The sequence below is a fragment of the Phyllopteryx taeniolatus genome, chromosome 11, assembly GCF_024500385.1.
Source record: "Phyllopteryx taeniolatus isolate TA_2022b chromosome 11, UOR_Ptae_1.2, whole genome shotgun sequence".
Lineage (NCBI taxonomy): Eukaryota > Metazoa > Chordata > Actinopteri > Syngnathiformes > Syngnathidae > Phyllopteryx > Phyllopteryx taeniolatus.
In genome coordinates, this window is record NC_084512.1 from 9,693,943 (window position 1) to 9,711,548 (window position 17,606).

Sequence of the window (17,606 nt, forward strand, 5' to 3'; positions counted from 1 at the left end):
TGTTTTTAAATGCTTTTAATCGTGTAAAGCCCATTAAGTTACCCTGTGTATGAAATGCGCTGTATAAATACATTTGCTTTGCTTTGCTAACAAGACGAGTAGTCTTAGAAGGGATACAAAAAAACATGCAAACATTCCAGTTTGTCCGGAGGCTTGGGAATGGTGGAAATTCCATCACAGTACTTAGTGAAAGAATAAAAGTGTAACAGTAAAACACATAATTTTATCCCAGATACAAGACCGAGTTGACAAAGGAAATATTTCTGGTGTACAAAGTACTGCATATAACAGGATTTATGTTGCTTTGAGAAAAAAAAGTTCATACTGCCCATTACAGAAGCAGTATCGGATTTTGTCATTAAAATATAAAGTACCACAGTAAAAATAACAACAAACTCACAAACAAAAGTGCAAGTGGTTTTAATTATTTATTTGCAAATGTGACAAGAACATCTGCAACAGAACAGCTTAATGTTGGTCCAGTAGAAAATAAAACCACTTTAAGGATTTCATACTCTAAGTGTTCGATTGTGTCAAGTTAAGTTGGATTCTAGGTTTAAACTAAAAGAGGCAGCGGATAATTAGCGTGTCATTGAACCTGGAGCAGTCAATCCAGAAAACTTTCATTTTCTAAAGTAAACCTACAAAAGGGTTAAAGGTCTGGATATAAAATGCCATCAAGGTCTACATGAGAAATGAATTAGCTTGCTAAAAAATGTACACAAATTTCCCAAATTTAACTTAATATTCACATATATAAAACTTAGAAAACATGGTTCTGTCAAATCCACTAAAAATATGCATTTTTTTTTCTTTACTGCAGAGAAATCATTTTTAAATTACCATACATTTCAAGGATTATTTAGATATCTTCATTATTAATAACATCACATTGATTTTGTTCTTTCTCCAGACTTACTCATTAATACAAACATCACAAGTCAATAAATTAACATGCTACCTCAGTCCCTGAAAGCCAATACTTAACCATGTGTTACTGAGTGAGTGTGGGACAGGTTTTAAGTGTGCGTGCGTGTGTGTTTGTGTGTGTGTGTGTGTGTGTGTATGTGTGCAAACCTACCTATTACTCCAAGCTGGGTGGAGGGGGGTGGTGTAAGGTGGGGTAAGTACCTTTTTTATTTTTGAGTCCATACAAAAAATAATTCATTGTAAATATATAATATATATATTTATACATATTTGAAGATATTTACAAATATACCCAGAACTACGCATTATACTGTGAACATTTTCACTAGAATAATTGGGAAATAGAAGTGAAAAAGAAAGGCATCAATATTACAAAATAAACAGGAAAGCAGTTTCTACGTGCGCTTTCCTCTTCCTCGGTTTTGTTAGTCAAAGCTTTGTCTCTTAGTCCTTTTCCTATTTTTAGTCCTCTTCTTTAAGTTCATATTGGTCCATACATTCCTCCAGGAGCAAATAAAAGTCTTGGAATGCCAGCCACTGGAATGAGGTCTCCAAACATTGTACATTCCAAACCTCTGTGTACAAACTGATATTTATGTATACGTAAAAAAAAAAGTCTCTTGATATGAAGAACGAGAGATAAGGACCCTTGAGAATGTCAGTTCATCCAGTCTGTAAAAAGCTCAGCTTGCGTGGGTCCCTATCCACTTAAGACACGAGGGCATGTAAGATGTAGTACATGCTAATGGCAGTGCAACAGCGCTGCTGCCAGCCTGGTCCCGATGGGGTCCATAAGTCAGCTGGAAGCCAGAAGGTGGACCAAATGGGGCTGGCCAGGAAGCTGGGAGAATTTCAAGGCAGGTGTCTCTGCTGAGTGTGTTTTGAGTTTGCAGGGGGGAACTCATGTTTTGATATTGCCATTGATGTGCTGATACTTAGGGAGACACGGCTCATCCGGTAAGGGCTCGTGTGAGAACACAGAGTCATCGCCGGAGGAGCAGGAGCTGCGAGTGTCGGGGAAGATTGGAGAATACTGCTCTGTGGGGGTGCACAGGTCCAGATACTCCTGAATAGACAGACATAAGGTTGGGTAAGCTCATTTATGCTCAGCGACATTGCATTTTACGAAAAAGGGACAATGATGGACATATGAGTTAAAAGCAAACAGGGGCATAATGTTGCTCAGTTTTAAGGAAGATGTATTTGTACAGTATATGCTGTACTCGAAAACCCCTACGTTGGGGCACTCGTAAGTCAACAAAAACATGCATGTTAGGTTAACAGAAGTCAAAATTGTCCATAGGTGTGAACGTGAGTGCGTAGAGGTGTTTGTTTATACAGTATGTGTCCCAGTACACTGCCGCTCGCCCCAAAAGTCAGCTGGGATAGGCTCCAGCTCAAGCAGTACAAAAAATGGATGGAAGGAAATTATTGGGGTTGCAGTGGCGTACAACAGCAAAGCATTTCTGCTGTGTCTTCTCCTGTCTTCCACCATGTTTATCTAGATGTTGCCTCAATCCTTTTGTGGCTGTTTGTATGAAAATGGGCAAAAGATGTGTTTCTAATCATTGAAGACCATTTTAAAAGTATTCATATTTGTGCAATAATCTTGGTGCAATTGTTGCCTTAAGTAGTGCAGTATGACAACTGTGCATTTTAAAGGTACATGTGAAGGTTTTCCGGTTACTTCTACGACTGAATTACAGAGAGACCTGTTGTAAATACTTCAACGCAATGCACAAGAAACAAAAAATACCCTCTTGTATTTATGTTGTGTGAATGGCTAAATGATGTACAGGTATACAGTAAATATATAGTGTTGTATAAATCTATAGTGAGATACCAAAAGAGTCCAAGATTTAATGGAAAACAGCAGAAAAATAGTTTGTGCGTTTCGTTCTTTCTTGCTCCTCATCTTTGATGACATTCTGTTTCTGGGTCCACTTGTGAGGGAGACTACTTATTGGGGTTTTCTAGAAAAGATCACTGGCTTCCATTTTCTTAGCTCAAAAAGAGAAGGCTCACATTCCTAAAGACCTCCACATCTGCCACTGGTTTAGGGCAGAGAGGAGAGTGGGTGGGGGGGTTTATTACATTTCAAAAGTTCAAAATGAAAGTTGGGCTTTTTTGGCTTCAATTCATGAAGTTCCAGAGCAGAGATTAGTTTTGACAGCTTGCCATCTCCTCTGCTCAGCTAGCAGATACCACAAAAGACAGGAAGGGGAATGGGATTCACTATGGGGAGCATGGTCGTAATGATCAGTCAAATTTACGGGGACTTGGTGGTCCTGGATCAAATAATTTTGACAGTTTGACAGTTAACAGTTTGTATGTGTGTGAGTGAGAGTGGGACAAATTTTAAGTGTGTGTGTTTGCACGCACGCGCGTGCGTGTGTTGGTGGGTGTCACGATTAAGACTTTGTACACACAACCTTGATTATGCTTTCCGAAACATTCTGCTGAACCCTGCATGCGTCGGCAAGAGTATGGTTTGCCTTGGATTAAACCTCATGTTACGCTGTGTAGGAATGTATCATATTATCCCATTTTATTTTCACAAAAGGTCGACTTCCATTTGCCAGGAAACCATAACATTAGCGCAGTACGGTTTCAAACCGCCCTGAATTCTTCCAGGAACTTTGTGGAAAACCACTGATGCTGTACTAACCTCATTGGTGCTGAGGGTGAGAATGCGATCCAGATCCTCGACAAGCTGCTTGAAGGTGGGTCTATGGGATGAGATGGCGTGCCAGCAGTCTTTCATCATCATATAGCTGAGAGACACAAAGTCAAAGTTGTTGTTTGTTCAACACAGAAGGTGACGAAGACAGCAATTCATGGAAGGGCTAGAACATCATTCGGCTATGTAATACTATCATTCATTTCCTACCAAATCTGCCACTGGAAGTAATGTATGGACTTATGGGCTGTCTCCAACCAATGTTCATACAGTAAAAAGGCTGCTGAAAATGTCATACAGTACATGATTTCTGTACTCTGCCTTTGCTGTCTCTCTGCTTATTTCCAGCTACCCCCGTACAAAGCTGGGCCATTGTTCTCTCACTGAAAGACAGACACTGACAGCAGCCAGTGTCAGCTGTGTCAAAGAATGGACAGAGGAGACAGAGTAGACCCGAGTCATGGATCTGATGGGGCACCAAAAGAGGACCGATGTGCTCGTTTCTTTTTAAAAGGTAAATGCCTCTTACAGCTCGTTGGTGCAGTTGCCAGGCTTGTCCATGCGATGGCCCTCTTTGAGCAGCTTGAAGAGCTCTTCTACAGGAATGCCAGGGTACGGGGAACCCCCTAGGGTGAAGATCTCCCACATAAGTACCCCAAAGGACCACCTGTTAAGGGAGAACAACATAGGCACGATCAACAACACAACAATGGCACAGCAGATTCACTTGTAGTGTTGGACAGTGCTTCTTAATCAATGAATACTATGCTTTCAACTTGGATGACTAAGGTGTGGAAGAACTCGCCTGGGCCATACAGGCCCCTGACCTCAATGTCATCAAACACCTCGTAACACAGGTGTGTTAAATAGGCATTTTCAGCCAACTCTAATGTTGTTCTCGATCAGGGGATGCAAACTCATTTTCATTGTGGGCCATATTGTAGTTAGGGTTTTCCTCAGAGGGTTGTTATGAGTCTGAAAATCATATAAATGCATAATCATCTCATTATGTTATTATAGACAGTATACACAACTGTCCCTGCATTTGATTTTTATTATTTATATTGTTAACAACAAACTGAATTTGAAAACAGAATTCATGGAAAATTGTGTCAACCAAATATTTTAATATACTATACAACAATTGGCCAATTTAAATGAAGATAATTTTGGTGAAAATAAATGAGTGGAAATTGGTTAAAGTGGAGATAAATTGCAATTTTGGGACAGATTTTTTGCCAAAATTAAAATTGATGAACTACTTGGCATCAAACATTAAGTAGGCACTTCATTTGCTTGAGTGCAGTGGTCCCTAACCAGCGTGGGCTATTTCGTACTGGCCACCCTCCACCCCCCCCACCCCACTACGGCAAAAGTTTGGGGGTCTGTAATCGCAAAGGTCCGGTCCGCCAAAGATATGCACGAGCATGCATGAAACAGTTTGTGGTGGGAAAAAGGTTGAGGACCACTGCTTTAGTGGGCCGGATCAGGTCACCGGGCCTCGAGTTTGACATAAGTGTTCTCGATGACGACAAAAATTTCAGCAAACTGAAAATCATACAGAAACTCTTCTGAAGAGTGGAAGCTGTAAAACTTTATATTTTGTTCCAATTTTAAGGCGCGTTCAAAAGCTGCCAGTGTTCATCCCGTGTATAATTTACATTGGGTCATGTACGCGTGTTACTGGTGTCAATGTCGTCCTTCATCTTATGACACAAACCCACTCCCAGTGCCACTGCGGCCCTGATCTCAACAACGGCTTTTGTGCCTGCTGTGAAAATTACACAGGCTGGCATTGTCTAGTCACTCCACACCAAAACAAACCGGCCCACCCAAATGTCAAAGAAATGAGGAAAGGGCCATTGACCTTTTGATTAACTATTAATAACTTCCCTGTTGTAAATAACTCAGATTCCATGATTCGAAGGTTGATGTTGTGCAAGTTTAGATAGACTGGACCCTCATAGGATCAGTCTTTCAATGTTGTTACCATAACACAAAGGCCTGCTTACAAACACAGATGTATTTAGCTAGGTGCTAGAGGCATCAAGAAAGCAACAGGCGGCGAGTGGGAGTGGTGATATATCAGTTCTTTGCATCTGTTTACACAAGCAGTACCAGCTTCATGCTGGTCTCTGCTCTTGTTGACACACTCGTCTCTCCTTTCTGGACTACTTTGTAAATGCCTCTCAGCACTGTGTCGCCCTGTTTCTTGCGCATGTCCGTGTCCATGTGCGCCCATTCTTGACTCAACAAACAAGCATGTGCACTAACGGGACCTAGGCTAGTACCTCACCTTTCTTATACGGTATTCTTGTCAACAACACCAATCTAACCAATCGGCATACAAGTGTGCAACTGATAGATATAGTACACCAGGGATTACAAACCCACTGGGAAATTATCCAATTTCACTTAATTGGTAGAAAAACATTACCTATTTATGACAAATAATGTATCTTAGTACATGTATCTATACCAGGAATGCTCTGCCACTACCACCACACATCAAAATTATTTCAGTATTTTTACTTTATACGACGTTTTTGTTTGGTCTCGTGTTGTGGGTTTTTTCTAATGTAAGATATGCTTTTGGTCTAATTTTTTTTATGTCACAAAACTCGACATTTGTTAAAATGTCAACACCTTTGTTAATAGTTTTATTAGTGATTGTCTGGGTTGTGTCAACAGAAATAAATAAGTTAAATACATACTCCTGTTTTTTCTTAATTGATTAAATAATTTTGTCGATGAGTGCCCTTTTTTTGGCTTGAGCACCTGCCCTAAAAAATGTCTGTGTACGTGCCTGACCCCTATTGGGGCTTTTATGTTCTCGATAAAGGTGATAATGAAAACAAGTCAAAATACAAGCACGTCAAGTCATCTTAGAAGTCTGATACCCTACAAAATTTGGTTTTATCTGATTCAGTCTACCCCTCTGCCAAGACTGACCATGATGCCATCTTTCTGCCATTGAGCTGCACCACTCTACATCAACATCAAGGGATGACTTCCATTGTAATTCATGTATTCATGTAATCTGATGTCATGTGGGGATTGCCTGATTGTTGGTGTTGAGCTAAACAGCATTCCCCAACACACACACACTTCCCAAAACAGCCCTCTTGCATTTGCTTTCATATGTTATGTGATGGAAAAAAACAATTACTAAAAGTGAGTGATGAAATGTAATTAGCGGTGAGCTGACAAAGAGGACTGCCTGCACTCCCATCCCCTCTCCTGTTATGATTGATTGGTGTTGCTCGGTGGAACATGAATGGCATCGTGTGGCTGCAGTTTTATTTTACAGGCACACAAACACACACGCGCACGCACACACACACACACCCACACACACACACATACATAAACATTTGCAGATGTGGACTGAAAAGAGGTCCTCTCACTCCAAAACCTAACTGGAACAGTTCCATGTTTAGACTGCTACTGATACATGATTCAAAGACACACAAATGCATCTTTTTCTTGAGGTCAGCTTGCAAGGCGTTTACCTAATTGCCACATACACCCTCTGCCGCCTGCGTCTGGAGCAGAAACTTCAAACGATGCTGTCAGGTCGCATACGACTCAAACACCAAAAGGAGAGTAATGCTCTCCCTTTGTTCTCTTTTTAGAATGAGTGTTCTTGAACTTTAAAAAAAAAAAAGGAGACAGCGACGGGTCAGTAATTCACATACCAGATGAATGAAAATAAGAATGGTGGGGGTGAAAGATGGTGGGAGGGATTATTTTGAGCATCTTCAAAACGATGAGCCCTATGTTTAAAGTGAGAAGAAGACGGGGGCTCAAGCAGGAAGAGGAGTGGGATGCAGGGCTGCAGCTTTGTCGCATTTAGACGAGTGTGGGGGCCCAAAAAAGGGGGACGGGGGGGGGGGGGGGGGGGGCACTTCTGAGCTGGGACGGAGAAGCAAAATGTGAATCAGTGGGGGAGTACGTACTGGTGGGTTCTGGGCTCCTTCCAGGACTCTTTGAAGCTGCTCAGATTAGTAACACGGCATTGGCTACAAGTCTAGCGTGAAATCCTCACTTTTGCCACAAACCGGCCAGCATTGGCCCCCTATAGGCAGCAAGCACTCCACCCACCAAACATCTCAAACTAGTCTCCATCTATAACCCTGCAGCTGCACAAGATGGTTTGTGTATGACTTTGAAAAGTACAGTTTGTATGAATATTACTATTGTCTGAGGGTAAGGGAAATTTAATTGTTAAGAATTACTTACACATCACTCTGGTGAGTGTAGACCCGGTCAAAAAGCGCTTCGGGAGCCATCCACTTCACAGGAAGACGACCCTGTAGACATGCAAAAGTGAAAAGTCTAACAAAATGATCAATCCACTTCAGCATCGTTACTCGAAGAGAAGCGGGAAGATGAGCGTCTAGGAAGAGTCATTCCCAAAGGAACATTTACAGCGTCAAAGCAATGGAGCTGATAAACAGCTCTTGGAAAATGCACAGTATATCTCTTTGTGCTCTTAAAGCACTGACTGGAAGGCAAAGCAGACCAGCCAGCCACAATCAATATCTGTTTGGTGGCTTAGCCACATAATGTGTTTGGTTAGGTCAGGGGTGTCAAACTAATTTTTGCTGCGGGCCACATCGTAGTTATGGTTTTTTCCTCGGAGGGCCGTCATGACTGCGAACACATACAGTAAATGTACAATTGCCCCATGTTATTACATATACACAAAAAATAAATAATAATAATCGATAAATAGCTATATTTGAAATCAGAAGCCACTAAAAAGTTGTTAATTCAGTTTATTTTGAAATGCCGATTGGTAACAAAAATGTTTGCAATCAACGTTATTAAAAGTGGAGACGATTTGCAATGTTGTTATTTTAGCCAGAAACATGAAGTCGACGCATTTGATTTGCTTTTGGAGGCCACATAAATTGATGTGGCGGGCCGGCTGTGGCCCCCGGGCCATGAGTTTGACACCTGTGGGTTAGGTGAATACTTTCATGAATCCTTAAAAACAACATACACTGAACCCCTATTTGTCCTGGGGATACGTTGCAGACCCACCCGGAATAGAGGAAAATCCACAATATAGAGAAACCATCTAAAACATTTTTTTGTTTTTTTTTAAATACAGTTTTGATCCTCCCACGTGTTTTAAACACGATTAAAACCCATAAAAACAATCGCTTAGAAAAACGGCATACAGCAAGGGAGCGAACGATGAACAGAGATAGTGGGTGAACACTGTACTAGTAAATATTACATTACAGTCACATGCGGATAATAGATTTATTATACAAATAAAACCATGTTACTATGCAGACGTGTTGAGAAATTAAACAAGAATTAAACAAAAACAGCACAACGACAGCTCTGTCTAGATGGAACATACAGTAAGTGATCATCATCATTATCACAGCCTCCATTGTCGTAATCATCATTATTCTCAACATCGCTGCATATTGTTGTTGTTGACAGCTTGTTCTCCCCATGTTTGTACATGGGATGAAAAGGCAACCATGCATACTAAATGAGGGCGTGCGGACTGGGCTGCTTTGCGGTGGGAAAGAAAGACACCACTGGCCACTATGGAGTTGTCAATTATGTTTAAACTGCTCCCCCCTCTCACTGTGTCTCTCTTTCTGGCTAATTGTATAAGTGCCTATGAAACTAAAGGAGGCAGAGGGATAAACAAGGCAGTCTACAGAATCCCGACTTTCACAAGCTGCCTGGGAACCTGCAGCTTCTGCCAAAGACACAAATCCAAGAAAAGAGTGAAAAAGAAAGATGAGGGAAGAGAGTGAATTTGAAGGATGGGTAAATAAATCACAGTTTTAGCTCCCCGAGACTTGCTCAAAGCCCACAATGCCATGTGTGCAGCATGCAGGTCGATGACTCACATTGGTCGTCTTTTTATAGTAGTCGATGTTATGGACATCGCGGGCCAAGCCGAAGTCAGCGATCTTCATGACGTTGCTTTCTGTGACCAGGACATTCCTGGCTGCCAGGTCTCTGTGTATACACTAGGATGGAGAGAGTGAGAAATGTGAGGGGAGCAGGGGAAGGGGGGGGGGGGGGGGGGGGGGGGGGTTGGGAGTCACAAAGTGGAAAAGAGAAGAATAAGACGTTTATGTCATTCTACAAATAAATGAACTCTGAAATCTCCTGGACATGGGTAGCACTGCACTGAATAACGTCACATGACAAAGTCTGCGATTGTGTGAACGTGTCTGAAAAGTTTGGATTCCTCCTTTGCCACATGCATGGCAGACACAGATCTGTAGATCATGCATGTGCAAGATTGCGTGTGTGTGTGTGTGTGTGTGTGTGTGTGTGTGTGTGCGAGCTAGAGTGTCGCATTCCAACAGTGAGCGAGAGCGTGAGGCTGTCTTTGGACAACGTGGCTGCACCACTATTGTGGAGAAAAAAAAAGAAAAAAAAAATACAATTCCTCCACACAGAGGGGCCTTTGTCATGGGATGAGACACAATGAAGGGGTTGGACAGGGGGTGACATCAGTGTTTTTAGGAGATAAAACTCCCACAGCGACTCACAAGTGCCGGCCAGAGCAAAAACGTCCTTCATACAACACAATATCACTTGCCCAAAAATCTATTTTATGCAGCCAATAGGTGGGCTTTTGTTTGTGCAAAACATCTTACCTTTTGGGATGCAAGGTACTCCATGCCCCGTGCCACTTGATAAGTGCAAGAGACCAGATCTTTGAAAGTGAGCTGTTCGTCAGAGACACGGGCAATGTCGTAGGAGTACTCCATTCCAGGGGGTCGGCGGGCTCGGAGGTACTCCCTAAGGTTACCTTTGGAAGCATACTCCACGATTACATACAGGGGGCCTGCATGGGAGGAAAGATTTCAATTACTTGTTGAATGTGGTGAATTACCATTTACTTAGTATCAGCGCACTGAAGAAAAAGAGCTTAGCGTGCTCCCAGAGACACTGAAACAAACTTAGTTTCCCTTTATGGCAGCAGGATATAAGGTAGGATAATCGTAGTTCTTACCATCTTGTGTGCAGGCCCCCAACAGATTGATGATGTTCTTGTGTTTCCCAATCATCTTCATCATTTCCATCTCCGACACCAGGTCAGACAGGTCCTTTTCGGTGGCGTCATCTAAGAGTAGAAGAATGATCGAATGTTGCTCAGGGAAAACAAACACGCCCACGTCCTGCCTTCCCTCCAACCCTTGACTCAGAGCTCATTGTCAGCCAGTCAGACGGCACCTTGTTTTGTAGTGTGCTTGTGATTAAATGCAGCTGACAGACAATGTGAACTAACGTTACAGCACAGAGGGGAGATCCTCTCATAGACTACAGGAGCACCCTTTCAGTGCCAAGAGGAGGAGAATAGAATGATTTAAAGATGCTCAATCTGGATCGATTATCTGTTGCACGAGCTCACTTTTCATAGGAGAGTGGTTGTATCCAGGCAGCGAGATGGCATTGCCCGAATTCCTCTGCATCACTCGGTTAACTGAAGAGCCCATTTCTATAGGCAAGGTTGATCTGCTGCTTTACCTGATCCTCTCCCCCTGCTGCTGCTTTCATTAATAACAGCAGTGTGACTCGCGGCTTTGTGTGGGTGCTGACTGAGCTCCAGCCAGCTGCTGCTCTGGGGTCAGCTATGAGACCACTCCTAAGCCTTACCTAGCCGACTCGCCATCCCCATAGGTGTCATTTAGCAACCACCAATAACAAATACTAATGACTCCCCCAGGCTCCACTTTGCCCTGTAATGAACTTTCATTGGAGCATATATCACATATATAATGTGCTTAGGTTGCCCACATACTGTAGACAGAGTGAAGTGGTATACATGGCACCCCTGTCCTCACATTCTTGGTCCAAGTCAGACGTTTACAGTTACAACCTCAGTATTACTGTGAGGCAGCAAATGACCTACTCACCTTTCAGCATCTTGACAGCGACAGTTACAGCCTCTTTGGGTTTGTCTTTATCGATGCCAAGAGCTTCTGCCATTACAACTTGGCCGAAGCAGCCTTCACCGAGCGGTTTGCCCAGGGTCAACCTGCAGCCGCCGCACAACAAAATACAGACAGGCCTCCTGTGATTAGCAGCTGACATACAGAGTAAAACAGACACGAGCTATTGATCAGAATCGGAATCAGAATCATCTTTATTTGCCAAGTATGTCAAAAACCCACAAAGAATTTGTCTCCGGAAGTTGGAGCCGCCATAGTACGACAACGGACAGTCAATTGACAGAGAAGACTTTTGAGACATAAAGACATAAAAAACACAGTCACTGAGCAATAAAAGGTTACCAGTACTGTGGTAATGCCGGTACAATCTTTTTTTAGTGTGACAATTCACTCCTAATGAATAAAATTGAGCGTGTGTGAGACAAAAGGAGGGAAGGAACCACACTCGCTTCATCGTTGTGTTTTTAATTTTGTTGCTGTTCCGTTTTTCATCAGCTCTAGTTACAATCAGATAGTGAAGGTGAGTGCTTTACTGGCACATTGACTGCTGTCAGACCAGTAGGTATGAAGGTGGACATGGCAAAAATCAGTTCAGGCCCAGTGAAGGCACTCACTTCTAAACTGTTTACCATGCTTTGGCACATGCTAATATACACTTACTTGTGCCATTACAGAGGCCATCTCAGCCCAGACACATTAACATTTGACTGGTGGACTGCTGCCAAGGTGCTGCCACACCGATGGAACTCACTGCAGTCCCAAATGGAAATGTAATTACCTACGTTTGCTAAGCCGTATTGTAAATGTAAACTATGTTACAGTGAAGTATAATGCACACATGCCAGCTTTTAGTTGGAGTCATGTGTGGGTGACAAAAAGATTAGAGACAATTATTGAAAACAGGGCAAGTACCCACTGTCAGGCATCTACTCAGTACTTTTGGTTGTTTGTTTGTTTTTGTTTCGGTTCATCTTTTGATTGACAAGAGTTGGCGCCACCCCTAAGTTTCAGCATCTTGGCTATGTAAACTCTCACTGCAGGCCGAGACAGGTCCGGGACCTGAGGCAAGCTCCCCGCCACAGCAACACAATCCCCTATGTGTCTCCACACTCGCCACACTCAATGGCCACCATTCTGTCCATTCAGCCACACATAATTGATGTTATTTTTTCCTCCGCATAAGACGCAAATGTTTGCATTCCCCCGCATTCTGCAATTCCAACATGATCCCTCAGGCATTGGGTGGCAAGCGCAGTACAAAGGCCCAAACAGAATCACACAGACATTGATTCAGACTGAAGAAAATGTCCCTTTTTTGTCTATTATAATAAAACATAAAATATTCTGATTCTGTGTTATGATAAACTGTACCGTCTTGTTTGATTTGTTTCCCAGACTTAAGTGAATTAACATTGCAAGTGTTATTGCCAACAGCAATATCAACCCAGTATGCAGTGAAGTGTTTTAATTAGCTGAAGAAACAAGTGACAGAGGTGCTGCAATGTGGGGGGAAAAAATATATCTACCGTCAGTGTATTTATTTTCTGGACTAACAACACATACTGTATGCGAGTTGTGGTTATGTCACCCAAAAACATCTAACATTAAGTCAAGCAAAGCAACAGAACGTTTTGTGGGTAATAAATATGACTTAACAGTGAGCAAATATCTGCTCACCTCTCCCTTGCAAACTCCCACCGCGGATCTTCAGGAAGGTCGTACTCGGGGATCGGGTCATCGTGTGCAGAACTCCGCCGCGTGGTGATGCGTACGAGTGGCGTGTTGGAGTTCATCGAAGCACTGGAGTCAGCCGACACCTGCGGGTACGAGAAAGATTGGCTGATCACCACTATCTGGGTTATAAGGTCAGAGAAAGCTCTAGGACATCACTAGAGGAGTTGCTTTCCCCATGTCTGTATAACTTTGGTACTGTACTTTACCAATGTTGATATTATCAGCAGTGTTTGCAGATCAAGCATATTGATTTCAGAACTTCTTGCTTTATCTTAAGAGATACAATCTGTGTTGATTACAGTGAAGAAGTAAACACTAAGAATGTGTGATGAGCAGCTTCCCGTGTCTCTTTTTTTCCACCCTCAACTTACTTGGACACACAGGATTCAGTCTCCCCGCCGGGTGGATCCAACATTTTTTGTACCTTTTCATTTCACTTGAGGGAAAAGCATGACTCAAACATACAACTTCACATACTGTAGTAGAGTTGACTTGACTGAGAAAGTAGACTGGGTATGTATGGTTTAAAGTAGAGATTTTTAAATGTGTATTTAAATTTTACACTCCACGCATCATTTAAAGTAAACAGTATTTTTGTCTTGTGTTTGCATGTCTGTTGTTGTCATCTAGAGGTGTTAGATGTCATAGAACTCTTTATCTACTTTCTGTTACCTGGCGGCGCAGAGGGATCTGTTTGCTCAGTTTGTGAACTGCAGGTTGGCCACTGAAGTCCGGTTTCTTGGCCGTGTTCCTCATGCGGCACACGACCACGATGCCCACCATGCAGGCGATGAGGAAGACGCCGGCGCAGTAAATGGCTATCTCCACATAATCGGGAGAAAGGGGCTCCACGTTTTTCTCTGCAGCTGATGCAAATAAAGGAGGGACAGTGAGACAGAGATTGTTCGATTAAAGGAAAAGTACTGATCACTCTTGCACACTGTTGCACATGGATGTAGTCCATTCAAATCAACACAAAAAATAAATGCGCAGATGCTCTAGGGGTGACTCATGTGTAAATGTAATTAGAATCAACCTTAAACTAAACTATCTCTCTTCTGCAGGTACCAGCATGCCGAGTGTACCACGTGAGAGAGGAGCTAATGTGAGCACACCAAGTAAAAGACAACACATGCCTCACTTAATTTCACACATGACAGAGAGCAACACATGGATTCACGGATGTGTTTGTGATTCAAAGATGGACTGCTCCATATTAAATGAACCCTCAAAACTACAAACATGCTCTTTTGCAATACAAAGTCAATTAAGAAGCCTGCACACCATGCACATTGGGGTAAAAACATACAATATACCCAAAGCTGCGGGATTTTGGTAGAGGTACTTGAGAGTAATAGAGTACAAATTACTCTCAGACTATTGGGGCCACAATGAAAAGGGAAATAACAATTGTTTGTTGAAAACAATTCTGCTATGTCAATCGAACAAACCCAAAAAGGAGGCCGTTTTAGTATTTGTCATGTCACAATGTTGATGATGGTGTTGATGTGGCGAAACATTCAATGAGTAATTATTTCATGGTTTATATGTATTTATGCTCATCATGTTATTTTCACAAAATGACCGTTTTATTGACATTATTTTGACTTGACTATTACCATTATTCTATTGCTTCTTGATTTCTTCTTTTCACTAATACTGCTTTGTTGTGTCTCACCCATGATTAACATTTTGTATTATTTCCCAAAAGTATTATGCTATTTATTTAACATTACTTGTTGTCTGTGGAGGCTGCATAGGGCTACTGTCACGTGGTTTAATGTCGTGACAGAATGCCAACCCTGTTTTCATCTACACTAGATCTGAAGCAGAAATATTCCTGTTTTTAGTCTGAGGTAAACTGCTGAAAACAACCATACAATTTAACAAGTATTTAATCCTCTGGTTGGCATAGTTTCAGGCTTGTAATGCAGCAATGAACACAAATGGCATTACTAACGTAGACCAATGAAAACAAACAACCCAGCATTCACGTACATGAGTTTGTCATTAGAAGCTGAGTTTGGGCTCTGATAATTTAGAAAGTAAAGCCAGATTTCATGCATGAGCTTCAACTTTCACTCTTTACTTCAAGAAGAAATAAAGACTCATAAAGAAGACAATTATCAGAGCCAGGGAAGGAGTGACAATGAAATAATTGAGATGTGTACTAACAAAATGCTCAAGACCAAAATATGGCACTGAAATGCTTTCCTCAAGCAGCAGGAGAGATGTGACAGAGGAGAAGGTGGGAGACAAATCCTCCCCTCCCTTTGGAGTCTGGAGACACTCAAGCTGCTCTGGGAGCTCCACTTCCGTCCCCGAGTTATAATAATTTGTCTGCAAAGGACCCTCTTATCTGCTTTGAGCTTTCAACAGCTTTCCAGTCTAGATCATATAAAAGAATATATGCCCCTTGTTGCTCGTACATGACACTATCTTGGGTTACAACCACGCAAGTTCATGTGAGTAATCAAATATTTGAGCAGTGTGTCTTGTGCTCCAGAGGGAGGACTTGCCTTCTCGAGACCAATGAAACCACACAATCCGAATATGTTAGACCATGCTGTTGGTAGACATGGAAGGAGAGGACAGTTAAACAGTGTATTTACCTGGAAGCACCGTCAACCAAGCAGTGTGATAGGAGATCCCAATAGAATTACCCGCCAAGCACGTATACTCCCCAGCATGTTCAAATGTTACATTGGGCAAGTAGAGAACTTCTATCTCCTTATCTGTGGTGTTTACACCCGCGGTCTGGAGAGAGGAAGAAGGAGGAGATGGAAAAGAAGAAGGAGAGGGGAGATGATAAGAGCAGGGGAGGGGGTAGAAAGCAGGGTTACATAGAAAAGAAGGGGGGAGGACAGAGAGAGGATAAAAAAATGAGACCCAAAACACCAAGAAAGAAATAAGAGGGCGGTGTCCAACGTTGAATTCCCATCTACAGCAAAGATGTTGGGTGGTTGAAACAAGGTGGGGGTGTGAGATGAACAAAAAAAACAATAAAGAGCCCAAATAAAGCCAAATAAATAACTAAATAAAACATCCCATAGCTATACCAAAAGACTAGAACTACAGGTCAGTCTAATGTCTACATTAGACCGGGCACATGCACACACAAACATAGAGAGCATGGAGAGAACTGCTACATACACTATATATTGACACAGCATACAAGACAAGAGATAAGAAATATATGTGTGTGCTGTGACAATTTTAGTGTTTAGGTAGGCAGCTCCGCTCAATGCTTCCAAGGCTGAGCCAGTCTCAGCAGCTGAAACACAAAGGTGGAGCATTAGGGGAGTGGAGGTCGTGAGGACCCAGGATCACCAAGAGACCACCAATAGGACCACCACAAAACAGCAGGTCAGGGTTGAACCCCAGGAAACCACACCAGGAGAGGAGGGAAGGTCGGGCAGGTCTTTGGGTTACCTGGGATGACAGTCAGCCAGCCTGACTGGTTGACTTCCCCTATATAATTGGAGACTTTACAGATATACTCTCCAGCATCGTCCTGTGTCACGTTGGTGAGGGTGAGCACCTCCACGTCGGAGCTGTTAATGCCTGAACGCTGAAATCCACACATTATGACAAGACAAGGTCAAAATCAGAATCATACAGATGTGCAAACATAAAGACAAGGGCCTCTCTGAAATGCACAAGTAGCAGAGATGGAGACCCCAGAAGCCACAATAGATAAGACCTGCTCATATATACTCTAGGTGAGGAGAGATCGTCGTTATACGTTTGTTGCGGCCACTGGGGAAACACTGGAAAGAAAGGATGAATAGTTTGAATCCAATCAGGAAGAACACAAGCGGTGATTTACCTTTAGCACTTTGACATAAGGGTGCCCATCGGGGCCATAGCGACTGCCGTTCTGAGTGATGTGCTTCAGCCACTGGATGTGAGGTTGAGCGTCGCTGTACACTTTGCAGACAAAGCGGGCGTCTTCCCCAACGTAGACGGACGTGTTGGCGGGCAGGCCAGCTTGTAGAATGGGCCGATGAGGGGAGCGCTCTGTACGGAGGGAAGGTTCTTTTTAGTTTAGACTCTTAACCAAACAGACAAACACAAAATGCAGTGGATATAAAAAGTCTACACATCCCTGTTCAAATGCCAGGTTTTTGTGATTTAAAAAAATAAATAAATACAAAAAATGAGACAAAGATCAATTTCAAAACTTTTCTGCCATTAATGTGACATATAACGTGTACAACTCAATTAAAAAATAACAAATCTTTTCGAGAGGAGAAGGACCAAACACATTTTCCCACGTGTTGTGAGATTTTGTCATGGTCTGATGAAACCGAGGT

The 17,606-nt window shown here is 42.5% G+C and overlaps 1 protein-coding gene across 2 annotated transcripts in view; it reads right to left on the reverse strand.

The window, feature by feature from the left end:
• Positions 1 to 415: 415 nt before the first annotated feature.
• Positions 416 to 17,606, reverse strand: part of fgfr2 (fibroblast growth factor receptor 2) — a 39,717-nt gene continuing 22,526 nt past the window's right edge. Inside the window, exons 7-18 of one of the 2 annotated variants that reach the window (XM_061789100.1) lie at positions 17,120 to 17,310; positions 16,723 to 16,861; positions 13,963 to 14,156; positions 13,234 to 13,373; positions 11,521 to 11,642; positions 10,617 to 10,727; positions 10,258 to 10,448; positions 9,496 to 9,618; positions 7,853 to 7,923; positions 4,140 to 4,277; positions 3,599 to 3,704; positions 416 to 1,996 (exon numbers count right to left, since the gene is read on the reverse strand). In XM_061789100.1, coding sequence (XP_061645084.1) covers positions 1,832 to 1,996; positions 3,599 to 3,704; positions 4,140 to 4,277; positions 7,853 to 7,923; positions 9,496 to 9,618; positions 10,258 to 10,448; positions 10,617 to 10,727; positions 11,521 to 11,642; positions 13,234 to 13,373; positions 13,963 to 14,156; positions 16,723 to 16,861; positions 17,120 to 17,310 — 1,691 coding nt within the window. In that variant the 3' untranslated portion in view covers positions 416 to 1,831. Of the gene's footprint in view, positions 1,997 to 3,598; positions 3,705 to 4,139; positions 4,278 to 7,852; positions 7,924 to 9,495; positions 9,619 to 10,257; positions 10,449 to 10,616; positions 10,728 to 11,520; positions 11,643 to 13,233; positions 13,374 to 13,962; positions 14,157 to 15,902; positions 16,048 to 16,722; positions 16,862 to 17,119; positions 17,311 to 17,606 lie in introns of both variants that reach the window. The other variant, XM_061789099.1, reaches the window with a different exon arrangement.